This window comes from Anomaloglossus baeobatrachus, chromosome 4 (genome assembly GCF_048569485.1).
Source record: "Anomaloglossus baeobatrachus isolate aAnoBae1 chromosome 4, aAnoBae1.hap1, whole genome shotgun sequence".
Lineage (NCBI taxonomy): Eukaryota > Metazoa > Chordata > Amphibia > Anura > Aromobatidae > Anomaloglossus > Anomaloglossus baeobatrachus.
The window spans coordinates 659405548-659433095 of NC_134356.1; the positions used below are offsets into that span (position 1 = coordinate 659405548).

A 27548-nucleotide genomic window follows, 5' to 3' on the forward strand; every position below is an offset into this window, starting at 1 on the left:
CATGTGTGTATTTATTGTGCAGCTAAAGACATTTCTTATAAAAATGTGGCCCAGAGTCAAAAGTTTGGACACCCCTGCTCTAGGTGGAGGCAAATAGTGCTCTAAACAGAAAGAAGTAACGCTTGTCACGGGCCCATTGAGTCTGGATCAGGGTTACTTGTCCATGGTACTTGAAGCAGGAGTCAGAGGGTTTTACGTTTTTGGTTATGAATGTTATTACAGCATGTGGGGATCAGGTGAGGCGGATAAGAGATCACTGTATAAAGGGATTATGCATTGTTCTGGTGGTTTTTATTCCTGTTTGTAGTCTGGTTAGGTTACTCGGTGGTGAAAGATCAACATAAGTGTCATTTCACAAGCGCAGTACTGTAACCACACGTATCCTCCCAACAGAATGTCACTGGAGTCAAATTTTTGAGAAATACTGGAAGTGGCCAGAGGGTTCTTACTCGCATTGGTATCGTTTACGCAGATCCTCGAGAAGGGACGTAAATGGTGGATGTGGGGTGGGGGCCACAAGTACAATGTTATAGAGAAGTGAATAGTCATAGTAGATCTGGAAACAGCAAAGGGCAAGTCTTGGTAACCTTTAGAGTTTAAGAGGATGGATTTCTCCACGGAGGACCACCACGTAATCCCAAGGACTCAACACCTGATGTGACTGGGTTACATCCGTACTGAGGTCCATTACAGATAGACTTCTTAGTAGGTAAGTAAGGAGCGCTGACTCTCCTCAGTGCTAACGTGCGGCATGAGGATATAGCAGATTACAGGTGAATCTTCCTCAAGGTATTTGAGAATCCTACTAAGAGTGGTCAATCCCACAAACCATGAGAAATCAGGAAAGTACAGGAATGAAATCCATTGTCATGCTAGGTACGGGGAAGTACCAAGGGAATGGCAAAAGGGAATGGAAACCCTACATCAAGGGAAAGGGAAGATGGTGACCACTGACCAAACCTACTGCAGGTCCCTGGGGTCCCTCACCACACTAGATAGGTTTTGCACCTATGTGCCGTGCTGGATACCTGACCCTAGGTATCTCTAGTGCTGGACCCTAAATAGGGAACTGTTGGGATGAGCTCTTTGTCAACCCCACTAAACACTATAGAAGAAACAAGGAGGACACACAGGGGGAAAATAAGTGAACTACTTATCATTAGATGACTCAGGTAGACGTTCAGCAAAGTTTTCAGCAACAATCCTACAGATGAGTGCAAGCCACCTACTTGCAACCTTGGCTTGAAGTAACTGAAAAATATCGCCAGCACCAGTCCAAAGAAGGAAGAGGTATTTAAGCACCAATAGAATACTGATGATCAGCAGCTGGGTGGAAGGTGAGCTCCTGCTGGGTGCAAAATGAGGAGAGATGAATTCAGCAGGAAAGCTACCTATACTAATGAATACTGACAGCAGGAACAATGGAAAGTCACACAACATTCTGCGCAGCCAAACGCTGTGACCTTCTGTGGCCAGAAACCACATGACTGTCTGACACACATGACACACCCATGACATCTTGTCACGGCCAGGTGTACGGGCAGGCCCAGGAGGTGGATCCACTGGACCGAACTCCTAGATGGTAGCAAAGAGTCCGGCAGCTGGAGCACTAGAAACAGCAGGGCAGTCCTTGCACACAGGTATAGCGGAGAAGTCCCTGGGACTACGGAGTTACGGGTGGTAGTCCGGGTGACGCAGCTCAGGTTCGGAAGCCGAGATGATGTCAGGCGGGGTCCGGAACCTTGGGAGCAAGAAGACGGGTCACCGCAGGGATCCGAGGTGGTGCGGACTGTCAGGATGGCAGATGGACAGCGTTCGGGTTTCAGGATACGGCAGACTGGATGGCGAAGCAGGCACGGCTCTACAAAGAGAGATAGGTGAGTACGAGCACAGTAACACCAGGAGACCTGACTCCTAGCTCAGGGAACACGAAGATCAGGCCCCGCCCCCTTGGACAATGACCCCTTATATACCCTGTACCTGTGCAACCTCATTTCCTGTTAATGGACGCTGGCCCTTTAAGAAAGGGTCAGTGACCGCGCGCGCGCCCTAATGCGCATGCGCGCCGCCCGGGTGCCAGAAGCCAGGGAAGGAGGCTGCGAGGAGGACGCAGGGGAGCCGGCCAGGTCCAGGGAAGCTGTCGGGCGCCGGGATCGGGGGCCCGGAGCCCTGGGACGGACGGAATCCGGTGACTGGGGAGCGGAGAGCGTGGCAGATGAGCCGGGGAACGGGGGTGAGGACCCGGGGAGCGTGACAGTACCCCCCCCCCCACGCCCCCCTCCCCGCAACCGGGACATGAAGGCACGGATAAGAGGAGTGCCCACGTTCTCCCTGGGCTCCCAAGACCTATCCTCAGGACCATACCCTTCCCAGTCCACCAGGAAGAACTGCCGACCTCGTACGGTCTTCATGGCCACGATATCCCTTACCGCATAGATGTCATCATCGGCAATAGGAGGAGGGGCCGGACTGGCAGCAGCGGAGAAGGGACCAAGGACAACCGGCTTGAGCAGAGAGACGTGGAAGGAGTTGGGTATCCTCATCGTGGCCGGGAGCTGTAGCTTGTAGGATACCTCATTGATCTTGCTGAGGACCTTAAACGGCCCGATGTAGCGAGGACCCAGCTTGTAGGAAGGTATCTTCAATCGGATGTACTGGGAAGCAAGCCAGACCAGGTCACCAGGAGAGAAACACGGAGGATCCAGACGTCTCTTGTCAGCGTGTTTCTTCATCCGCTGGGAAGCGCGCCCAAGGGACGCTGTGACAGAGTCCCAAATGGTAGCAAAGTCACGAACTGCAGTATCAGCAGCCGGAACATCCGATGAAGGGGATATAGGCAACGGGACGGAGGGTTGAAGTCCGTAAACTACATGGAAGGGAGATTTGGAGGACGACTCACTGATGTGGTGGTTATGTGAGAATTCAGCCCAAGGTAGAAGCGTGGACCAGTCGTCATGATGGGCGTTGACGTAGTGACGTAAGAAGGAGGTCAAGATTTGATTGACCCTCTCCACTTGGCCATTAGACTGAGGATGGTAAGCAGAAGAAAAGTCCAGAGTCACACCCAGATGTTTGCAGAGCGCCCTCCAGAAGCGGGAGGTAAACTGAGTTCCTCGGTCGGACACGATGTGGGATGGGAAACCATGCAAGCGGAAGATGTGATGTATATAGGCTTCCGCGAGTTCCTGAGCAGAGGGCAGTCCAGCCATAGGGACGAAGTGAGCCATTTTGGAGAACCGGTCCACCACGACCCATATGACTGTGTGTCCAGAGGATAATGGCAAGTCCGTAATAAAATCCATCGCTATGTGTTGCCACGGAATTGTGGGTATCGGCAGAGGCAGAAGACGGCCATAGGGCAGGTGTTTGGGCGTCTTGTTCCTGGCACAAGAGGAGCAGGCAGAGACAAAAGCAGCGACGTCCGTGCGAAGGGATGGCCACCAATAATGGCGTACAATCGCACCCCATGTTCTCTTCTGGCCTGCATGACCGGCTGTTTTCGAGGCATGACCCCAGTGTAACACCTTTTGCCTGTCAGTCTCAGAGACATAGGTCTTTCCGGGCGGTATCTGGGCCAGGGTGACAGGGGCCACCGGAATAATCTTGCTAGGAGGGATGATAGGCTGGGTAGTCTCTTCCTCCTGCTCCATGGGCATGAAAGACCTAGACAAGGCATCCGCACGTACATTCTTGTCTGCGGGTCGGAAATGGAGCTGGAAGTCGAACCTGGCAAAGAATAAGGACCACCTGGCTTGCCGTGGGTTCAGTCGCTGAGCGGACCGTAGGTATTCCAGGTTCTTGTGGTCCGTGTAGATAATCACGGGGTACACTGCTCCTTCCAGGAGGTAGCGCCATTCCTCCAGAGCCAGTTTGACCGCCAATAGTTCTCGGTCACCGATGGTGTAATTACGTTCAGGTGCAGAGAAGCTCTTGGAGAAGAAACCGCATGTAACCATCTTCCCGGAGGAGGACTTTTGCATGAGCACTGCTCCGGCTCCCGAGGAGGAGGCATCCACCTCCAAGGTGAACTGGCGGTTTAACTCCGGACGGTGGAGTACAGGAGCGGAGGCAAATGCTCGCTTCAGTGAGCAAAACGCGGCGTCGGCCGCAGGTGACCAGTCCTTTGGATTAGCCTCCTTTTTGGTCAAAGCGGAGAGAGGAGCAGTCAGGGCAGAGAAGTGAGGGATGAACTGGCGGTAGTAGTTGGCAAATCCCAGGAACCGTTGGATTGCCTTTAGTCCAGAAGGAGGAGGCCAGTTGAGTATGGAGGACACCTTCTTAGGATCCATTTGCAGTCCAGTACCCGAGATGATGTATCCCAGGAAAGGGAGAGAAGACTGCTCAAAGACACACTTCTCATATTTGGCGTATAGACGATTCTCTCTCAGTCGTTGTAGGACCAGCTGGACGTTCTCTCTGTGGGTCTGGAGGTCCGGAGAGTAGATGAGGATGTCATCCAGATACACTACTACACAGACGTAGAGGAGGTCCCGGAAGATGTCGTTCACCAATTCTTGGAAGACTGCTGGTGCATTACATAGGCCGAAGGGCATCACGCAGTATTCATAGTGCCCATCGCGAGTATTAAACGCGGTCTTCCATTCGTCCCCAGAGCGGATACGAACTAGGTTGTAAGCACCCCGAAGATCCAGTTTGGTGAACACACGGGCTCCTCTGAGCCGGTCGAACAATTCGGGGATGAGCGGCAGAGGGTACTTGTTCTTTACGGTGATCTGATTCAGACCCCGGTAGTCGATGCAGGGGCGTAGGTCACCCTCTTTCTTCTTAACGAAGAAGAAGCCCGCTCCCGCAGGAGAGGAGGATCTCCGGATGAATCCCTTAGCCAGGCTCTCTGTGATGTAGGTAGACATGGCCCTGGTTTCGGCTGGGGACAACGGATATATCCGTCCTCGAGGTGGTGTTGTTCCTGGGAGCAGGTCGATGGCACAATCGTAGGGACGGTGTGGCGGAAGTACCTCAGACTCCTTCTTGTCGAAAACGTCTGCGAAGGACCAATAGGCCGAGGGCAGTTCCGGTAGGTTCTCTGGAACCGGAGGTCGTCGGATGTGTGGTATGGACTTCAGACACTTCTCATGACAAGAAGGACCCCATCGGGTGATTTCGCCAGTACCCCAGCTGACTGAGGGTTCGTGTGTCCGCAACCAGGGAAGTCCCAGCAGGATTTGATGGGACATGTGTGGAAGGACGTAGAGAGAGATGTTCTCGGTGTGCAGGGCACCGATACGTAGTTCGACCGGTCTGGTGACCCAGGAGATGGTATCAGAGAGGGGTCTCCCATCCACAGAGGCTATCACGAGGGGTTTGTCAAGTGGAGTAACAGGCAGCTGGTACTTGTCCACCGTGGCCTGCTGAATGAAATTGCCTGCTGCCCCGGAATCGAGGTATGCCTCAGCCGTGAACCGTGTCTCTCCCGTGGACACTTGCACAGTCCACATAACCGGGTCTGAGAGAGTCCCAGCACCTAGGGTGGCCTCTCCTACCAACCCTAGGCTTTGGAGTTTCCCGGCCTCTCTGGACAGGCGCGTAGCAGGTGTGTGCCCTCTCCGCAGTAAAAGCAGAGGCCCTTGGCGAGCCGCTCTGCTCGACGCTGTTCAGACTGTCGTACTCGGTCAATCTGCATGGGCTCGTGGACGGGAATCCCAGCTGTTGATGACTGAGGTGCGGAGGGCTTCTGGGGAGGTGAGGAATGCCGTACCGGTCGTCTCTCACGAGACAGCTCTTTAGAGCGCTCCTGAAAACGAATGTCCACTCGAGTAGCCAGGGCAATCAGGGCATCTAGGGTGGAGGGCAAGTCACGACCCGCCAACTCATCTTTGATGCGACTCGAGAGTCCCTCCCAGAAGGCGGCTGTCAGGGCCTCATTATTCCACCCGAGTTCAGAAGCCAAAGTGCGGAAACGGATGGCGTATTGGCCCACCGTCAGTGTTCCTTGACGTAGGCGGAGAAGTGATGAAGCAGACGCAGAGGCGCGTCCCGGCTCGTCAAAGGTACTGCGAAAGGCCTGCAGGAACTCTCGAAGGTTCTTGGTCACGGGGTCCTCCTTCTCCCACAAGGGGTTCATCCACTCCAGTGCCTCGCCCTCTAGGTGGGACATTATAAAGGCGACCTTGGCTTGGTCGGAGGCGAATAGATGTGGCAGCTGCGTGAAATGAAGGGAACATTGGTTGATGAAGCCCCTGCAGGTCTTGGGATCTCCAGAATAACGAGGTGGTGAAGCCAACCGGAGTTGGGAAGCACCCGACGAGGCTGCCACTGGTGCGGGAGCCGTGGATTGTCCATTGGAGGACCTGGGTGCCGCAGGCGTCATGGATGCTTGTAACGTGTACAGGCGGGTGTCCACGGAGGTCATAAATTGCAGCATGCGGGTCTGGACTTCACGCTGGCGTTGGAGTTCCTCTTGCAGGGCCAATAGTGCTGCAGCGGGATCCATGGCCTGATCTTACTGTCACGGCCAGGTGTACGGGCAGGCCCAGGAGGTGGATCCACTGGACCGAACTCCTAGATGGTAGCAAAGAGTCCGGCAGCTGGAGCACTAGAAACAGCAGGGCAGTCCTTGCACACAGGTATAGCGGAGAAGTCCCTGGGACTACGGAGTTACGGGTGGTAGTCCGGGTGACGCAGCTCAGGTTCGGAAGCCGAGATGATGTCAGGCGGGGTCCGGAACCTTGGGAGCAAGAAGACGGGTCACCGCAGGGATCCGAGGTGGTGCGGACTGTCAGGATGGCAGATGGACAGCGTTCGGGTTTCAGGATACGGCAGACTGGATGGCGAAGCAGGCACGGCTCTACAAAGAGAGATAGGTGAGTACGAGCACAGTAACACCAGGAGACCTGACTCCTAGCTCAGGGAACACGAAGATCAGGCCCCGCCCCCTTGGACAATGACCCCTTATATACCCTGTACCTGTGCAACCTCATTTCCTGTTAATGGACGCTGGCCCTTTAAGAAAGGGTCAGTGACCGCGCGCGCGCCCTAATGCGCATGCGCGCCGCCCGGGTGCCAGAAGCCAGGGAAGGAGGCTGCGAGGAGGACGCAGGGGAGCCGGCCAGGTCCAGGGAAGCTGTCGGGCGCCGGGATCGGGGGCCCGGAGCCCTGGGACGGACGGAATCCGGTGACTGGGGAGCGGAGAGCGTGGCAGATGAGCCGGGGAACGGGGGTGAGGACCCGGGGAGCGTGACACATCTGTTGGTCCTGGCACTGCCATGGATTTGGTTAGGACAATAGAAGGTTGGTGGGCTCTCAAGGGAATCAATAGATTGTTTAAGAGTAAAGTTCGGGCTTCATATGGGACACCGGGTGTCCGGGTCTTGGACTTGAACATTGTCTTTTAAATAAAGTTTGTGTTGCCTGTACACTGCTGTGAACAATAATGGGAAAAAGAAATGATGTGGCCTCCTGCCTATTTTTGATAACCAGTTCAGGTAAAGAAGACAACTGCAGGCTGCAACCCTCAGCTGTCTGCTTTACCTTGGCTGGTTATCAAAAATAGAGTGGATCCCACACTGTTTTATAATTTGAAAACAGGACACTGCCAGTCAGTGATAGGCCGGAATTTCTCATGAGCGGTGATGTTATGTGATAAATTCCATGCCTGCCGCTGCCCGGCAATGACCTACGCAGTATCATTATGAGAAAAGTTCTTTTCTCTTGCTGGATTAGTAATTAGACACCTCTCCATTACTAACCCCTGGGCTTGATGCCAGCTGTTAATTCACAGATGGTATCAACCCCAAAAATACTAACCCCATTGCCACCACACCAGGGCAATTGGGAGAGCCAGGGCATAACGCCAGAATTAGTGCATCTAATGAGGCGTCTGTGGGCTGCTATTTTTAGGCTGGGAACGGCCAAATAACCATGGACCTTTCCACCCTGATACCAACCCCCAACTGTCTGCTTTACCTTGGCTGGTTATAAAAACAGTGGGGATGTCACTTAGTCTTTTAAAATTATTTATTTAAATAGTTTAAAAAAACAGCATAAGATCCCCTCAATTTTTGATAACCAGCCAGAGTAAAGCAGACATTTGAGGACTGCACCCACAACTACTGCTTTCCCTGCGCTTGTCATCAAAAATAGACGGGACCCAACATCATATTTTTTTATCTATTCCCTATCCACATTTTTTTGCAGGGCAATTGCCCCCATTTTGCTTCTCTTTGCATCCCCCTAGCCCTTATTATTACCAATTTACAGCCATTTTACAGCACTGAAGTTTGGGTCTCCATTGACGTCTATGAGGTTTAGGGTTGGGGGTCAAGTCCGAACATTTAACTAAAGTCTGTCCGAACCTGGCGAATCCAAACATCCACGGGTCCGCTCATCCCTATTTAAGAGATCACAAGAGCCATTCACTAGGAAGCTGGACCCAAGCAGTCCATCCTCGGCTGAGCTCACTGAACAGGTACTTGGGGCGGATGAGAGGATCAGTGCTGGGTAAAATGGTCTACAAAGAATCTGTGGTATTAGAAGCCAGATTGTGCAGACTTCCACAGCCTGGAGTATTAGAACTGCAGTATAGTTGTCGCGGGCGGCGGGGCGCTGCGCTCGCTAACGCTCGGGTCCGGTGCTGCTGCTGCTGAAGGTGGCTCGAGTGGTGGGCCGGATCCGGGGACTCGAGCGGCGCTCCTCACCCGTGAGTGAAAGGGGGTGGTTTGTTTGGGGATTTAGTCTGTGACGCCACCCACGGGTTGTGGTGAAGATGGGCACCACCGCTGCTGGTGACGGGGATCCCGGGAGCGATGGTAGGGAGCCGCTGGGATGTTGTTTTTCCCCTCCATGGGTAGGGGTTGGTGGTCCCGGGGCCCGGTGGTGTGACGGGGAGGCAGGGTCGGTGAGGTGCAGGGTTGCAGGGACAGCGCGGTGCGGTGCCGGATGGCACGGGTGTACTCACTCAGCAAAAGATGCACAAAGTCTCCAGTAAACCAAACGGCTGGATGGACGGGTCCCGCAGCCGGCTGCAGTGTTTCTCCCCGGACAGGTGATGGTGGCTGTCTCTCCCTGCACCTTTGTGTACTGAGTTGACTTCAATGGCTTCCCAACGGTAGTCTGCTCCCCGGTGTATAGATACCGGAGGAGCCCGTTCTGCCCGCAGGCACTGGCCCTCGGATTTCTAGCCGGTGGCGGTGGCTGTATATCCTCATGGTGTGAGCGGTTGCCTTCAATCGGGACTTGGTTGTTAGGGAACCCCGGGGGTTCCTGTCACATTCGGATTTGACTATTGACGGCGGCTCCAAGCCTGGTCGGGGTCCGATGGCCCTGCCTGTGTGCTTAGCTTCACTCCGTTCCCCGGTCCGGTACCGGTGGGCCACCGCCCAGCCCCGGTCCTTATGGCTCTGCGGAGTTCCACCAACTCCTGCAGACGGCCACCACCGTCTGCCAACCTTGCTCTCAGTGCCTGGGCTCCAACCCAGACACTCGCAGTACGTGACCTCTCACTTTCACCTCCTGAACTAAACTCCTCCAAACTCTAACTGACTGCTTTTCCCGCCTCCAGGCCTGTGAACTCCTCGGTGGGCGGGGCCAACTGCCTGGCTCCGCCCCACCTGGTGTGGACATCAGACCCTGGAGGGAGGCAACAAGGGTTTTTGTCTGACTAATGTAACTGTCTGGGGGTGAGGGGTGTGTGTGTTGTTTTGTCTGTGGCTACCTGGCTAGTCCAGGGCGCCACATTCCCCTTTGGTAAAATGCAGACTGTCCGCGGGGTGCCCGTCCATCACCGGTTTTATTTTTTCAAACTGAAAAAGATAAATAACATGGGAAAAACGGTAAAACATGAGACATAAGCATATTTTAGGTCCTCTTAAACGTTACAACACATATACATTTTTAATAACGGACGGACGGATGTCTTCCGCTCTCCCACCTAAGCAACCTAGCCCTGATGCTGCCCCTAAGAAGTGGGCAGCACCCCTTTACCCCAGTCCAGGTTCAGGCTGCCCGAGCGGGAACGGGTACGGTAACTCGCACCCGACTGTCAATTCAGGGGACCCCACGTCCAGGGGGACCCCTGACCCCCGGAGGATGGCCACCGGTCCTGGTGGTGGCCGGGCCCCAGCCTGCTCTGCTGCGGGCCCTTCCTTCAATCTGCCTCTCCGGAGGCGGCAACGGTATCCATCCAACAACATTATTTACAAACCCACAAGTTCGTGGGTGGCCTGCCAGTTCTCGGCCATGTCTATGAGCAGTTTCTCATGTGGGTGGTAAACACATAGGGTCCCTCCGGGGACAACTTGTCGGCAACGGCCGGGGTAATCACAGTAGGTAATTAGATGAAAACTCGGTTGATTCGGATTGATTCATTGTGCTGAGGGTCCCAACGGGGGACAACAAGGTGCAACGGTGGACTGCTGCCTATTCCACTTCTATCTCTGAGGTGGCCTCGCCCTCCGCCTCCAATATTGCGAACATACGGTGGCAGGCCTGGTGGGAGAGGGCCACCCGGTATCCGTTCCCACCGCCGCGCGGGACATAGAAAGCTACTGGTGCACCGCCGTTGGGAAGACTCTCACCCGCCTCATCGGACTCCGAGACCGGTTCTGTATCGGGCCCGGAATCGCTACCATCCGTTTCCGCGCCAGGCGGATTGCCGCCAGCTGCCGCGGTCTCTAGGTCTTCTTGCAGCGGCACTTCAGGTTCTGCTGTCGCTGCAAGGGGCCACAAACCAGTTGGACCAGCAGTGGTGGGGCACACGGGCATTGGAGGAGGAGGCGGTGTGGGGGCCAGGGGTAGACCGGGCCCCTCAGCTGTAGCGGCCGGTCCCTCGGGGACATAGGGGCGTGGGTCACTCACCAGCTCCTCCATCATGGCCTCCATCCCATTCACCCTGGCGATCACAGCTAACTCCTCCACCTCCGCGGTCAACTGCTCCATCAGGAGGCGTATCTGGTTCCGGTGGCGCTGACAGATCTCCACCGTTCGGGCTCTTATCCACGCCGCTGTTCCTGGCGCTGGCTCCAAGCCCTCAATTTGTGCAGACGGGGTGGACATGCTGCTCGCGGGTTCCAGGAACAATATTGGTACGGAGTCCTGGCGTCCCCTCTTCTTTATGCCCTCGGCTACATTAGGCAGGCTTTCACCCGCCCCCCCTTGGTTCTTTCTAGCACTTCCGCTTTGGGGGCGGGGCTTCGCTTTTCGAGCCTTCCCTGCTTGGGGAAGACGCTCGAACGGGAAATCTTCGCGCCAAAGATGGCGGTGCTTCAAATTTTTCGGCCGGACACCGCCGGCGGGGATTGCAAGGCGCACTTCTAACGGTAGGTAGATCGGTTCTATCCTGTTCGTGACGCCAAGTTGTCGCGGGCGGCGGGGCGCTGCGCTCGCTAACGCTCGGGTCCGGCGCTGCGGCTGCGGCTCGGTGGCTCGAGCGGTGGGCCGGATCCGGGGACTCGAGCGGCGCTCCTCGCCGGGGGTGGTTTGTTTTGGGGATTTAGTCCGTGACGCCACCCACGGGTTGTGGTGAAGATGGGCACCACCGCTGCTGGTGACGGGGATCCCGGGAGCGATGGTAGGGAGCAGCTGGGATGTTGTTTTCCTCCTCCGTGGGTAGGGGTTGGTGGTCCCGGGGCCCGGTGGTGTGACGGGGAGGCAGGGTCGGTGAGGTGCAGGGTTGCAGGGACAGCGCGGCGCGGTGCCGGATGGCACGGGTGTACTCACTCAGCAAAAGATGCACAAAGTCTCTGGTAAACCAAACGACTGGTTGGACGGGTCCCGCAGCCGGCTGCAGTGTCTCTCTCCCCGGATAGGTGATGGTGGCTGTCTCTCCCTGCACCTTTGTGTACTGTGTTGACTCCAATGGCTTCCCAACGGTAGTCCGCTCCCCGGCGTATAGATACCGGAGGAGCCCGTTCTGCCCGCAGGCGCTGGCCCTCGGATTTCTAGCCGGTGGCGGTGGCTGTATATCCTCACGGTGTAAGCGGTTGCCTTCAATCGGGACTTGGTTGTTAGGGAACCCGGCTCCAAGCCTGGTCGGGGTCTGATGACCCTGCCTGTGTGTGCTTAGCTTCACTCCGTTCCCCGGTCCGGTACCGGTGGGCCACCGCCCAGCCCCAGTCCTTACGGCTCTGCGGAGTTCCACCAACTCCTGCAGACGGCTACCACCGTCTGCCAACCTGGCTCTCAGTGCCTGGGCTCCTACCCAGACACTCGCAGTACGTGACCTCTCACTTTCACCTCCTGAACTAAACTCCTCCAAACTCTAACTGACTGCTTTTCCCGCCTCCAGGCCTGTGAACTTCTCGGTGGGCGGGGCCAACTGCCTGGCTCCGCCCCACCTGGTGTGGACATCAGACCCTGGAGGGAGGCAACAAGGGTTTTTGTCTGACTAATGTAACTGTCTGGGGGTGGGGGTGTGTGTGTTGTTTTGTCTGTGGCTACCTGGCTAGTCCAGGGCGCCACATAATTATCCTCCTTTTATTATACTCCAGAGCTGTGCTCACTATTCTGCTTTTGGGTGCACTATGTACAGACATTATGTCACATGTAGATTTTTACAAACTTTGCCTAGAGACATGGCGGCGGAGGGATCTGTTCAGACTACTGATTCTGACACTCCGTCTGATAACTTCTCTGGTGATCAACACAAGCAGACTTTGGCGTCGACCTTCAGAGTGGTAGTTCATAGGCAGGCTAGTAAGAGGTAATCTCTCTTAGCCTGTTTGTTAGTCTCCTTTGATCGCATGTTGTGTGCTCCCCTCCTATATATGCTAGCTAGATCCTTCCTTGTATGCCAGCTATAGTTTATATTAGCTGGTCTGGTGCAATCACTGTGTACATACATTACTTATCCTGTGCTGATCCTGAGTTACATCCTGCATTATACTCCAGAGGTGCACTCACTATTCTGCTGATGCAGTCACTGTACATACATTACTTATCCTGTGCTGATCCTGAGTTACATTCTGCATTATACTCCAGAGGTGCACTCACAATTCTGCTGATGCAGTCACTGTACATACATTACTTATCCTGTGCTGATCCTGAGTTCCATCCTGCATTTTTATACTCCAGAGCTGCACTCACTATTCTGCTGATGCAGTCACTGTGTACATACATTACATTACTGATCCTGAGTTACATCCTGTATTATACTCCAGAGCTGCACTCACTGTTCTGCTGGTGCAGTCACTGTGTACATACATTTCATTACTTATCCTGTACTAATCCTGAGTTACCTCCTGTATTATACTCCATAGCTTGTTGCCTTTTGTTGCTACCTTCCTGCTCTTGCTTTTCTGCTGAGCTTCTCATTGTCTATTCCTGTGTGTGTGCAGTGTGTTAGAATTTTGGTTTTCCTTGGTCTGTCTTTATCTGTGTTTCCTTCTCACTTCTGCCCCTCCCTTCCTTGGTAGGAATCAGATTAGGTCTGGTCAGGAGCATAGCCAGGCACGGGAGTCAGGCATCTCCACCATCAGGAGTAACCCTGAGGTTGAGGATAGCTTAGAGTCCCTTAGTGTTAGGGACAGCATAGGAATCTCGTTATTCTTCTGTATATTATCCCTGTACTGTGACTACTTTTTATGTAATTTAATTCTCTATGTAAATAAAAAAGTCAAATGTCAACTGACATCCAATCATTTTTCTCTGCATATCCCACAGGAAATCTACCTCCTCCACAGCTGTCCTTGATGACATCAGGGACCATCTACATGGGGGACAAACTAGAACTACAATGCACAGCACCAACAAATTATCCGGAAGGCACCTTTTACTTGTTCTTAAACAATACTGGGCAGTGTCTGGAGAAAAAAGAAGCTCCTGAGACGAAGAACGCTGTGAAGTTCACTATCACAAGCTCCTACACCATGAAGACTATGCAATATGTCTGTAACTACAAATCCTATGTAGGAAATGAGCTCCAATTATCTGAAGCCAGCAATATTCTGTACGTGACGTTTAAAGGTAAGTATTCTGCTATTATGTACAAAAATATAACTACTATAATACTGCCCCCTATGTACAAGAATATATGTGGCGCCCCAGGACCTGGTCGCCACAACAGCATTGCCCCTCCAAAGGGTTAATGCTGAGCCTGGAGGTAATTGGGAGGTCTATTGACCAGTAAGTTTAACATCCAACGCAGTTCCCCCCTCAGGCCAGCAGGGGGAGCTCTGAACCTGGAATTCCAGGGAGCATTCCTTAAGTCTGACCTGAGGGAGGGGTTAGTGTTCAGTCTGTAGAGAGAAGTGATAGCAAGCAGACGCAGAGTAGTGCTGTCCTGTGGAACTGGGGCCTAGAGCTGGAGCAGCTTGGCCCAGTGAAGCAGGGGGAGCAGAGAGGCGCAGAAGAGACTCGGACATCGGAGTCTGTGGCCACCAGGGCCTAAAATACTCCCTGGTAGCCGAATCCGAAGGGCATGAGAGCTGCAAGCACCTGGCCCATAAACAACCCGAAGGTACAGCTGCATCATCAGGGCCCGGTGTGGACTCCAGCAGAGAAGCACCAGAGAGAGCCTGCGCAGCCTACCACAGAGGGAAAGGGATGTACCATCGGTCCCAGCAACAAGAGGGCCATTGCTAAATTCAGAGAGCAGGGTCCTATCACAGTAAGGAAAGAACAGGAGTAGGCCTCATACTCATCTGGCCAAAACGACATCTCAGTTACTTCCAGGCCGGCCGGAGCCCTCTACCACCTGTAACGGTCTCCCTGGACTAACCGTTTGTGAAGTAAAAGAGGAGAAGGTAAAGAGACTGTTGTTTGTGCCTGTTTCTTTTGTCGCGGGCGGGGAGGAGGGTGTCGGCACACCGCGCTTACCCCTTCTGCTCGGGTCCGGCAGCTGCTCAGTGGTGGCTCGAGCGGTGGGCCGGATCCCGGGGTTTTCTCGAGCGGCACTCCTCGCCCGTGAGTGAAAGGGGTTTGGTTGGGTGAGGGGATTGTTATAGTTCGTGACGCCACCCACGGTTGTGGTGATTGCACCACCGCTGCTCTGGATGGGGATCCCGGGGATGGTGATGGGGAGCAGCCAGGTGTTGTGTTGCCCCTCCGTGGGTAGGGGTTGGTGATCCCGGGGCCCGGTGATGGGTTGTGAGGTGCGGGGCCTGGTGGGCGCAGGGACGCGGGGGCAGCGCTGTGCCTTGCGGCACTGTGGTACTCACTCAGCCTGAGACACGGACACAGTTTGTACGGTAAACCAAACGGCTGGTAGGACGGTCCCACAGACGGCTGCACCTGCACTCCCGGTAGGTGACGGTGATGTCCCTCTTCCTTGCACCTATGTTTGACTGATGGTAGCGGTGGATTCCCTCCGGTTACCCGCTCCCCGACTGCAATCTGGGCCGGAGGAGCTCTACACTTTGCCCGCAGGCGCTGGCCCTGAGAAACTGGTGCCCTGGCGGTGGCGGCGTCTCTCTGCTCCAGGTTGGGCTGTTGCCTTCAATCGGGACTTGGTTGCTGGGGGATCTACGTCCCCTTCACTGACGGATTCGGCAAATTTGGCGACTCCTAGCCTTGCTGGGGTCCGAGAGGTCCCTGCCCTGGTGCTGACTGTCCTTCGGAACACTGCTCCAGACCACCGGGCACACAGCCAACGGGGTCCTTCCAGGAACTTCCAAACGGTCCCCCTCCAAACAGTCACCGCCGTCGCTGACCTTGCTGTTCTGGCCCTACACAAAGCTGGGCTCTCAGGCTTGGCACACTCTCTGCTCTGTCACCACTTCTTGCTCTCCTCCTTTACTCCTTTTCTTTCACTTCTTTGTTGTTTACTCCTGCTCCTCCCTGAGCTTTCTCCTGTTCACTCTTGCCCTCCCCGGGCTACTCTGCCTGGTACTTCCTGCCTCCAGAGCTGTGATCTCCTTGGTGGGCGGAGCCAACCGCCTGGCCCACCCCCTGGTGTGAATCATCAGCCTCTGGAGGAAGGCAACAAGGATTTCTGGTTAGCTGTGATGTGCCTACCTGGAGTGTGGGGTGTGGTGGTGTTGTGACCTGTGACCCCTGGCTTGCCCAGGGCGACACATTCCCCCTTAGCAAAATGCAGACCGTCCTCGGGCTGCCGTCCTACACCGATTTTATTTTTCTGAAAAAGGGGGTAACAAGGTTAAACAAACATAAATAACATTTTTAATAACTTCTTCCCAAAACGGGAGGCACATTTACTTTTAACGTTGCAACGGTTTACGGTTACGGTTTCCGCTCTCTCCCACCCAAGTAACCTGGCCCTGATGCTGCCCCTAAAACCCAGGCAGCACCCCTTGACCCACAGTCCAGCACACGGTACCCGAGCGGGATCTGTCCTTCCCTCCAGAGGGTAGCCACCGGTTCCTTTGGCGGCTGGGCCCTGGCCTGCTCTGCTCAGGGCCCTCCCTCCAACCTGCCTCTCCGGAGGCGGCATTGCGGAAAACGGTAACGGTAACCAACATATTTACAAGCCACTAACGTCTGTGGTTGCCCTGCAAGTTCACGGGCTTGTCCATGGATAGTTCCCATGCATTTTAAACGGTCCCCACGGGGACAACGGTGCCGGCTCCAGCCGGTTGCAAATCACACAAGATCAGGTGAAAACTCGGTAATTATTTTCTTCATTGGCAAAACTTTCAAAACTTTTCAAACAAACAACAGCAAACAGGTGGTCCCCACGGGGACGGTGCTACGGGCATCCGCTGCCCTACTCCGGACTTCCAGGCTCCAGTGCTCCTTCCAAGGGAGGGGGCGCGGCGCTTGCTGGGGCCTCTGGGCTGCCCTTCAATATAGCGTCCAGCGCGAACCACCCTCGCTCCCCAAAGAACCAAGTGTACTGGACGATATCACCCGGCATCAGATTACGGCCAGGATGCTCCTCGGGCAGGTGGGCATTCACATCCCGCCGGGCTACAAAAACTTCGGCCTCCAGGCCCGGCTCGTAGATGAACCCATAGCCCCGGCGGACATCAAACCGCCTCACCTGCCCCACGTACAACGGTCCTCGGGCACGGGAGGTTGCCTGCCGGAGGTGCTCCTTCTCCCGGATCGCTCTGGCCACCAGTTCGGCCTTCTTCCGCTCCCTCTCGGCGATCTCCAGGCCCAGCGGTACCGGCTCCCTATCCCAGTACGGCGCTGCTGCCAGCGCCGGCGCACGGGTCGGGCCCCGCGGGACATCCTGGACATTACCCACTGTCAGGACTACGGGTGGCATGTCCCGCGGTGTCTTGGCCTTGGGCGCTGCCTTGCAGCAACAACCCGGCGCTACCTCAGCCGAGGTGTGGGGGATGGGCATAGGGGCTTTCCGCTGCCGGGCCTTCGGCTCGGAACGGGTCATCGGCTCCGGCTCGGGGAGTTTTTCACGGGATGCCTCCGGTTCTACTTTCGGCGTCTTCCACGGTAACACCTCCGGTGTGCCGCGGGCTCCGGTTACAGGTCGGCCCGCTTGGGCGGGGACGCTGGGTACTGCTACCGGTTGCGGTGGTAGCAGGCCTAGTGGCGGGGTCACGGCCCCCGGGACGGGTGGCGAGGGAGGCAACGGGGGGAGAGGGCTTGGACCGGGCCCCACAGCCGCGATGACCGGCCCTTCAAGGGCATCGGGACGTGGGTCACTCACCCTCCCTTTCTCCGCTTCCTCCTCGCGTCTCCGCACGGTGGCTACAACGTCCGCCATGTCGGCCTCCCACTCCTCCATGAGGAGCTGCATCCTGACCTGCAGCCTTTGGTAGAGCTGCGTGGTTCGGATCTCCACCCATGCCGCGGTTCCAGGCGCGGGGGCTACGGTGTCGCGGGACGGCATCCACATGATGGCTTCTCTTTTTGCTTCCAGGAACGGTATGTTTGCAGAGTCCTGGCGTCCCTGCTTTTACAGCCGCAGCTACATGCGGCCAGCCGCCATCGCGTCCCCCTTAGCTCTTTCCGGCCCCTCCTCTCTCGGGGCGGGGTTTTGGCCTTCGCGCCTCTACTGCTCGAGAAGACGCTCGAGCGGGAACTTTTCGCGCCAAAGATGGCGGCTTCTGAAATTTTTCTGCCGGATACCTCCGGCGGTAACAAGGCGCACCTCTACCAGACGGCAGAGCGGTAAGATCCTGTTCGTGACGCCAAGTTGTCGCGGGCGGGGAGGAGGGTGTCGGCACACCGCGCTCACCCCTTCTGCTCGGGTCCGGCAGCTGCTCAGTGGTGGCTCGAGCGATGGGCCGGATCCCGGGGTTTTCTCGAGCGGCACTCCTCGCCCGTGAGTGAAAGGGGTTTGGTTGGGTGAGGGGATTGTTATAGTTCGTGACGCCACCCACGGTTGTGGTGATTGCACCACCGCTGCTCTGGATGGGGATCCCGGGGATGGTGATGGGGAGCAGCCAGGTGTTGTGTTGCCCCTCCGTGGGTAGGGGTTGGTGATCCCGGGGCCCGGTGATGGGTTGTGAGGTGCGGGGCCTGGTGGGCGCAGGGACGCGGGGGCAGCGCTGTGCCTTGCGGCACTGTGGTACTCACTCAGCCTGAGACACGGACACAGTTTGTACGGTAAACTAAACGGCTGGTAGGACGGTCCCACAGACGGCTGCACCTGCACTCCCGGTAGGTGACGGTGATGTCCCTCTTCCTTGCACCTATGTTTGACTGATGGTAGCGGTGGATTCCCTCCGGTTACCCGCTCCCCGACTGCAATCTGGGCCGGAGGAGCTCTACACTTTGCTCGCAGGCGCTGGCCCTGAGAAACTGGTGCCCTGGCGGTGGCGGCGTCTCTCTGCTCCAGGTTGGGCTGTTGCCTTCAATCGGGACTTGGTTGCTGGGGGATCTACGTCCCCTTCACTGACGGATTCGGCAAATTTGGCGACTCCTAGCCTTGCCGGGGTCCGAGAGGCCCCTGCCCTGGTGCTGACTGTCCTTCGGAACACTGCTCCAGACCACCGGGCACACAGCCAACGGGGTCCTTCCAGGAACTTCCAAACGGTCCCCCTCCAAACAGTCACCGCCGTCGCTGACCTTGCTGTTCTGGCCCTACACAAAGCTGGGCTCTCAGGCTTGGCACACTCTCTGCTCTGTCACCACTTCTTGCTCTCCTCCTTTACTCCTTTTCTTTCACTTCTTTGTTGTTTACTCCTGCTCCTCCCTGAGCTTTCTCCTGTTCACTCTTGCCCTCCCCGGGCTACTCTGCCTGGTACTTCCTGCCTCCAGAGCTGTGATCTCCTTGGTGGGCGGAGCCAACCGCCTGGCCCACCCCCTGGTGTGAATCATCAGCCTCTGGAGGAAGGCAACAAGGATTTCTGGTTAGCTGTGATGTGCCTACCTGGAGTGTGGGGTGTGGTGGTGTTGTGACCTGTGACCCCTGGCTTGCCCAGGGCGACACACTTTCATGCCTGTCGGCCCTGCACTGTGTTATCCACACAACACCAAAGACTCTCACGAGCACCAACAGTGTCCCCGGGGCACCGCTCCACCTGTGGGGAGCAGTACCACCATTGCTGCCATATCATCACCCCGGAGGCCTCACACAGCAGCGGCGGCTTAATAGCCGCAAACCACAGGTGGCTTCACGACAACCATAAACTTTATTCACCAGCCATATTTAACTGACACCCACCAGGGCCACGGAGCCGGGCCCCGCCACCACTGACGACCCCCGGACTAGTCCGGCCCGGCACCGGGTGTCCCATAGCCCTGGGGTGGGTGAGTCAATTTTGGCGTCACGAACAGGATTTCGTGCCCGGTCCCACCGGGTACTGTGCACCTGCAGAAACTGTGCTTAAAAGACTGTTACTGTTTGAAAACTGCCGCCGCCATTAGCCTCGCTGAGCGCAGGAAGAAGGGGGGCGTGCCCGAAAAAGAGCGCGAAGGGAGCGCGCCATCAGAGCGGAGGGTCGTTAACCCCGCGCTACCCGGAAGAGATTTTAAAAAGAAAGCGGAGCCTGGTAAGGTCCACTAAGGGGGAGGAAGATTTCCGACACCGAGGGAGAGCCGGTGGCTGTAGTAGCTCAAGACACAGCAGCACCGGCCGATGTAATCCCAGTCGCCGTCGCCCCAGCCCCCGCTGCAGCACCGGTAATGCCGATCACAATGCCGTACATCCCGGGAGCAGAATGGCTGCCGCAGTACTCCGGGGAGTCCCATACCCTGAGCGACTTCAGAGAAAGGCTGCACAGCTTGTTCATAGTGTATCCGCTGACTGAGAGCCAGAAGGTGGGCATATTAATGGGGCAGCTAGCCGGCGCGGCCCAGCGTGAAGTGAAGTCCTGGCCTGATACAGATAAAGGGACAGCAACCCAGATACTGGCCAAGTTAAAGAGTACTTTTGACACCCGCACCGCAGCAGAAATAAAGATGAGATTCTTTGGGTGCAAACAACGGGCCACAGACAGCATAAGGGACTATGCCTTAAACTTGCAGGAGGCCCTGAAAGCAATTAAACAGGTGGACCCAGAGAGTGTACGTGAAGAAGACAAACTCCTAACTGAGCAGTTCATAGAGGGGCTCCTGTCAGATGCCCACAGGACCCAGCTGCGTATCATGGTCCTGCAGAACCCTGCTCTGGACTTTGCAAAATTTAAGGACCAGGCCATCCGGGTACTGAGAGAATCTACACCGAATGACCCAGTACCCCTCCGGCCTCTTGCTATCACGTACCCCGGGGTGGTGCCTGCAACACGAGCCGCTGCAGGGGCTGAGGCGCAGTCCCTGGATAAGGATCCCGCTGCAGAGCTCAGACAGCAGGTCCAGGAGCTGACCAAGACTGTAGCTGCCCTCGCCAAGACCGTGCAGCCTCTACAAGTGACCCCATCACCTGCCAGAATCGAGTTGGCCTCCAGCCCAGATGACGTCCCATGGATGCGACAGAGGAGGATTCCGCCGACCCGAGGAAAAGACACAGACCGGTATGATTCAACGGGACAACCGATCTGCCGCCGCTGCAGTCAGGCGGGCCACATTGCAAGATACTGTCCTTTAAACGGGCTGAGCCTGGGGCCAGGAGCCAACCCCCAGGTGTAAGGAAGCCCAGCTCAACCCCCAGTCGCAGCAAGTATGTGGGAGGACGCCCGGTCCTTCCTATTGTGCTGGATGGGATCCCGTTGAATGCCCTCCTGGATACGGGGTCCCAGGTAACAACCATCCCTTATAAACTGTACAAAAGATATTGGGCTGATTCAGACATTGACCATGGCCCAGATGATGATTTAACAATTGTGGCCAGTAATGGTCAGCCCTTGCCTCAAATTGGGTATAAGGAAGTAACCATTAAAGTTGGGCGGGTAGAATTGCCATGTCAGGGGATGATAATTGTAGATATTGATCGCAAAGAATCTGACCCACTGCTAACCATTGGTACAAATGTGATAGAAAATTGTATTGCCGAAGTGATAATTTTGTTGCAGCAGGCGTCTGAAACTGCCAGCTCCGGGCAGCAACGTGCCCTACAGAGGGAGATCAGAGCCCTGATGAGGAGGCAGCAGGTAGAGCTGGCCGGAGGAGAAATTGGCAGTGTGAGGGTAAGTGACCCCCTCCCCATTGCAATACCCCCAAGAAGTGAAATGTTGATATGGTGTCGGGCAGCAATAGGCCTCAAGGGTCAGGATTACCAGGCCTTGGTAGAACCGGTGTATTCAGACAGTAGGCCTGGAGTCCTGATAGCCAGACGGGTAGCAGATGTCCGCAAGGGAAGAGTGCCCGTCCGTGTCCTGAATTGTGGGGAGGAGGAAGCCAAATTGCCCCGGTACGCCACTGTAGCAAAACTGTACACTGTCAGTAACAATACCATCAAAGCAGTGGAACCCTTGATCCCGTCCGACCAGGCGGAAGACAATGGCTCCAAGGGGCAGCTGGAAGACTGGTGCCAAAAATTACATGTGGGCACCGACTCCACCCCCTCACACCAAAAGCATGGGGTTTACCGGGTGGTACAGGAGTACGAGCGGGTCTTCAGCAAACACCCCCTAGATTTTGGGCAGGTAAAAGGGGTTAAACATCAAATCCCCACGGGTGATCATCATCCCATTAAAGAGAGATACCGCCCTGTACCCCCCGCACAGTATCAGCGTGCCAAAGAAATGTTACGGGAGATGAAGGAGGCTGGGGTTATCAGAGATAGTTGTAGCCCCTGGGCAGCTCCACTAGTGCTCGTAAAGAAAAAAGATGGTACAATGAGAATGTGCGTAGATTACAGGCAAATTAACCGCATTACACATAAAGATGCTTATCCACTACCCAGAATAGAGGAGTCACTAACAGCCTTAAAGTCAGCTAACTATTTCTCCACCTTGGATCTCACCAGTGGGTATTGGCAGGTTCCCGTGGCAGAGGCGGACAAGGAGAAGACTGCATTCACGACACCAATGGGTCTCTGCGAGTTCAATTGTATGCCGTTCGGGCTCTGCAATGCCCCAGGGACATTTCAGAGATTGCTGGAGTGCTGCTTGGGCCACGACAACTTTGAAACCGTGCTATTGTACCTGGATGACGTCATAGTCTACTCCAAGACCTACGAAGACCACCTGAGGCACTTAGCAGAAGTGTTTGAGTCCTTGTCGGAGTATGGCCTGAAGATAAAGCCATCCAAATGTCACCTCTTGAAGCCAAAGGTACAGTACCTGGGTCATGTGGTCAGCGCAGAAGGTGTGGCACCTGATCCGGAGAAAATCACCGTAATCAAGGACTGGCCAAGACCCACCACGGTAAAGGAGGTGTGGCAGTTCCTTGGGCTGGTGAGCTACTACCGAAGGTTCATTGATGGTTTCACCAAGATAGCAGCGCCTCTTCAAGATCTCCTGGTGGGCCAGCCAAAGAAGGCTAAGAAGCAAAGCCCTCCATTTGAATGGAACAGTCAAATAGAAACATCTTTTGTCCGGCTGAAAGGGGCTCTCACGGGAGAAGAAATTCTGGCCTACCCTGACTACAGCCAGCCGTTTGTACTGTACACAGACGCCAGCAACGTGGGCCTTTGAGCAGTTCTGTCCCAGGTGCAGGGAGGCCGGGAGAAGGTGATAGCTTACGCCAGTAGGAAGCTTCGTCCCACAGAAAGGAATCCAGAAAACTACAGTTCCTTCAAGCTGGAGTTCCTCGCTATTGTTTGGGCAGTGACTGAACGCTTCAAGCACTATCTGGCATCGGCCAAGTTCACCATCTTCACGGACAACAACCCGTTGACACATCTGGCAACAGCCAAGTTAGGTGCGTTGGAGCAGCGATGGATGGCCCGGCTGTCTAACTTTGACTTTACCATCAAGTACCGGGCTGGCAAGAAGAATAACAATGCTGATGCGCTGTCCAGAATGCCTCACTTACCCGAGTCTGGAGAAGACCTGGATGAACTCGAAGAGATAGAGTTACCGGCTTTTCATCACGAAAGGTGTTTCCCAGTGTGAGCATGCTGTAGGAGTGAAGCGCTCGAGCCAGCACGAGGTCTCGGTCAACCCATTACTCCACCATAATTGGCAAGAGACACAGAACGGTGACCCGGCCGTGCGATTGGTCAAAGAAAAGCTAGCACAAGCTGAAACCCATCTTGGCCCAGATGCTCCAGAAGAAGCCCAGCAGCTGTGGAAGGAGAGGGGACGACTGTTCACCTACCAAGGCAAGCTATGCAAGAGATATGTCAACTGGCGAACGAATGAACTCGTCTGGCAGATAGTGGTCCCACAGAGGGATGCTCCAATGGTCCTAGCAGCTTACCATGATAAAGCAGGACACTTCGGGTGGAAGAAGTTGGAGACCCTACTCCGCAATCGGTTCTACTGGGTGCACATGAGAAAGACAGTCGAGAAGTGGTGCTGAGACTGTGGTCCGTGTAACCTGAGGCGGAAGGATGATGCCAGCCAGAGGTCTCCCCTACAGCCAATTGTCACAAAGTTGAATAGGATAACTGAAGTGAGCACTAATATATATATTATGAGTGCAAGCCAAAAAATACATACTATATAAGGATAAGGCTGCACATCAAAGTTAGATAATGGTATAATGCCTCAAGCATATGGAAAAATATTGGAAAATACAATGAAAAATGCTACTTGCTAACTTGAACATGTGAATAATGAATTGCATACCTGCCATGAATTTTAGGAAAAAGGAGATATTTAGCAATCGCATTGATCAATGTAACTGAGCCGCAAAACCTCGTCAAGGTATATCTCTATATTGGGGTCCCTAGCTCTGTGACCCAAACTGTGTGTCATCTCATTGCAATTAAAAACTGCTGTGGGTGGAGAGGGGTAACCAAGGACTGTCTTATATAGGAGATGGAAAAAACATGGCCAAAAGGGGCGGAGCTGTCTTCACATTCAGAAAAAAAAAAACTACATATAACTGAATAGGATAACTGAAGTGAGCACTAATATATATATTATGAGTGCCAGCCAAAAAATACATACTATATAAGGATAAGGCTGCACATCAAAGTTAGATAATGGTATAATGCCTCAAGCATATGGAAAAATATTGGAAAATACAATGAAAAATGCTTCAGTTATCCTATTCAGTTATATGTACTTTTTTTTTTTCTGAATGTGAACACAGCTCCGCCCCTTTCGGCCATGTTTTTTGAGAGCCTGTCCCAAAGAGCCTGTCCCAAGCAAGAACGAGACAAGAACGGAACTACAATCAAACAGCCCCAGCAACTCCCTTAGCACCTGGAGAACAGGTCCTCAAGAAAAAGTGGAGGGCGCATAAATTAGATGATCAGTGGGAGAATGAACCCTACACCATTATTCCCTCCAACTTTGACAATAGTAAGGTATGCCTCATAAGCAAAGATGAAGGCAAGCCCTGAGCGGTGCAAAATCCAAAAAGAAGTGGAAGAAATTCAAGAAAAAGAGGAAGAGATGATACAAACAATCCTTGGCAAATTCCCCAAAACTTAGACCCGAATAAATAATGCCATAGTGGTACCAGTCTTGACGTTCCCGCAGTTGGTTGAGCCAGAAACAGAAGAGGTTCCAGATCCATCTAAGGAACTGTCCGCCCCAACACAAGATGACATGCCAGCCGTAGAACAGGAGAATCAACCCCCTGCCAGTGGTGAACCTGCCGTACCCTTGGCGAATCTGAGACCCCGTAGGCAACCAACACGCATACCCGTCAGGGTTAGGCCTACCAGTAACACGGAGGGGGCAGACACTCCAAGTAGTCAGGGACAAACCCCAGAGCTATGCCGGTCCCAACGTAGCACTCGGGGACAGCCCCCTCCAAGGTATAGAACATAGAAAGTAAAATACCTAACAGAATGTATATAGTTAGTTGAAATGTCTTGTATAAAATGTTTTTTGTCTTAGGTGATTAAGTAAATGGACAATTGGGCCACTGGACTATGGGTGGCCAACACTCTAGCTGTACATAGGTAGCACCAGTGTGCTCAGCACCCCTGAAGAAAAACCCGTCCGGCGTGCATAGAATGGGGTCATCAATGCTCTGACGCACGCCCAGAGCCTACGTTGGGGGTTTTATCGCGGCGGGTCCCCCATGGAGCAGTGAAATGGACACCCGGCAGGGAGCCACACTGGACTCTTATAGTTGTTTAAGGTTGTAACATGTTTTGTTTTGTTTTCTTCAGTCCGGGAGAACTGAGTTTAACTAAGGGGGAGTGTGGCGCCCCAGGACCTGGTCGCCACAACAGCATTGCCCCTCCAAAGGGTTAATGCTGAGCCTGGAGGTAATTGGGAGGTCTATTGGCCAGTAAGTTTAACATCCAACGCAGTTCCTCCCTCAGGCCAGCAGGGGGAGCTCTGAACCTGGAATTCCTGGGAGCATTCCTTAAGTCTGACCTGAGGGAGGGGTTAGTGCTCAGTCTGTAGAGAGAAGTGATAGCAAGCAGACGCAGAGTAGTGCTGTCCTGTGGAATTGGGGCCTAGAGCTGGAGCAGCTTGGCCCAGTGAAGCAGGGGGAGCAGAGAGGCGCAGAAGAGACTCGGACATCGGAGTCTGTGGCCACCAGGGCCTAAAATACTCCCTGGTAGCCGAATCCGAAGGGCAGGAGAGCTGCAAGCACCTGGCCCATAAACAGCCCGAAGGTACAGCTGCATCATCAGGGCCCGGTGTGGACTCCAGCAGAGAAGCACCAGAGAGGGCCTGCGCAGCCTACCACAGAGGGAAAGGGACGTACCACCGGTCCCAGCAACAAGATGGCCATTGCTAAATTCAGAGAGCAGGGTCCTATCACAGTAAGGAAAGAACAGGAGTAGGCCTCATACTCATCTGGCCAAAACGACCTCTCAGTTACTTCCAGGCCGGCCGGAGCCCTCTACCACCTGTAACGGTCTCCCTGGACTAACCGTTTGTGAAGTAAAAGAGGAGAAGGTAAAGAGACTGTTGTTTGTGCCTGTTTCTTTCATTGCCTGTCGGCCCTGCACCGTATTATCCACACAACACCATAGCCTCTCACGAGCACCAACAGTGTCCCCGGGGCACCGCTCCACCTGTGGGGAGCCGTACCACCATTGCTGCCATATCATCACCCCGGAGGCCTCACACAGCAGCGGCGGCTTAATAGCCGCAAACCACAGGTGGCGTCACGACAACCATAAACTTTATTCACCAGCCATATTTAACTGACACCCACCAGGGCCACGGAGCCGGGCCCCGCCACCACTGACGACCCCCGGACCAGTCCGGCCCGGCACCGGGTGTCCCATAGCCCTGGGGTGGGCGAGTCATATAACTACTATAATACTGCTCCTATGTACAAGACTATAGCTACTATAATACTGCCCCCTATGTACAAGAATATAACTACTATAATACTGCCCCTATGTACAAGAATATAACTACTATAATGCTGCCTGCTATATACAAGAAATAAACTACTATAATACTGCCTTCTATGTAGAAGAATATATCTACTATAATACTGCCCACTATGTACAAGAATATAACTACTATAATAATGCCCACTATGTACAAGAATATAACTACTATAATACTGCTCCTATGTACAAGACTATAACTACTATAATACTGCCCCCTAAGTACAAGAATATAACTACTAAAATACTGCCCCTATATACAGGAATATAACTACTATAATACTGCCCCCTATGTACAAGAATATAACTACTATAATACAGCCCCTATATACAAGAATATAACTACTATAATACTGCCCCCTATGTACAAGAATATAACTACTATAATACTGCCCCTATGTACAAGAATATAACTACTATAATACTGCCCCCTATGTACAAGAATATAGCTACTATAATAGTTCCCCTATGTACAAAAATATAACTACTATAATATTGCCCCTATATACAAGAATATAACTACTATAATACTGCTTCTATGTACAAGAATATAACTACTATAATACTGCCCCTATATACAGGAATATAAATACAATAATACTGCACCCTATATACAAGAATATAACTACTATAATACTGCCCCTATGTACAAGAATATAACTACTATAATACTGCCCCTATGTACAAGAATATAACTACTATAATACTGCCCTATGTACAGGAATATAACTACTATAATACTGCTCCTATGTACAAGAATATAACTACTATAATACTGCCCCCTATGTACAAGAATATAACTGCTATAATACTGCTCCTATGTACAAGAATATAGCTACTATAATACTGTCCCCTATGTACAAGAATATAACTACTATAATACTGCTCCTATGTACAAGAATATAACTACTATAATACTGCC

At 53.9% G+C, this 27548-nt stretch overlaps 1 protein-coding gene across 1 annotated transcript in view; it reads left to right on the top strand.

Annotated features, from left to right (window-relative positions):
• C4H19orf38 (chromosome 4 C19orf38 homolog) overlaps positions 1-27548 on the top strand; it is a 69410-nt gene that overhangs the window by 12030 nt on the left and 29832 nt on the right. The window contains exon 3 of the mRNA XM_075343116.1: positions 13615-13917. Coding sequence (XP_075199231.1) covers positions 13615-13917 — 303 coding nt within the window. The remainder of the gene's footprint in view (positions 1-13614; positions 13918-27548) is intronic.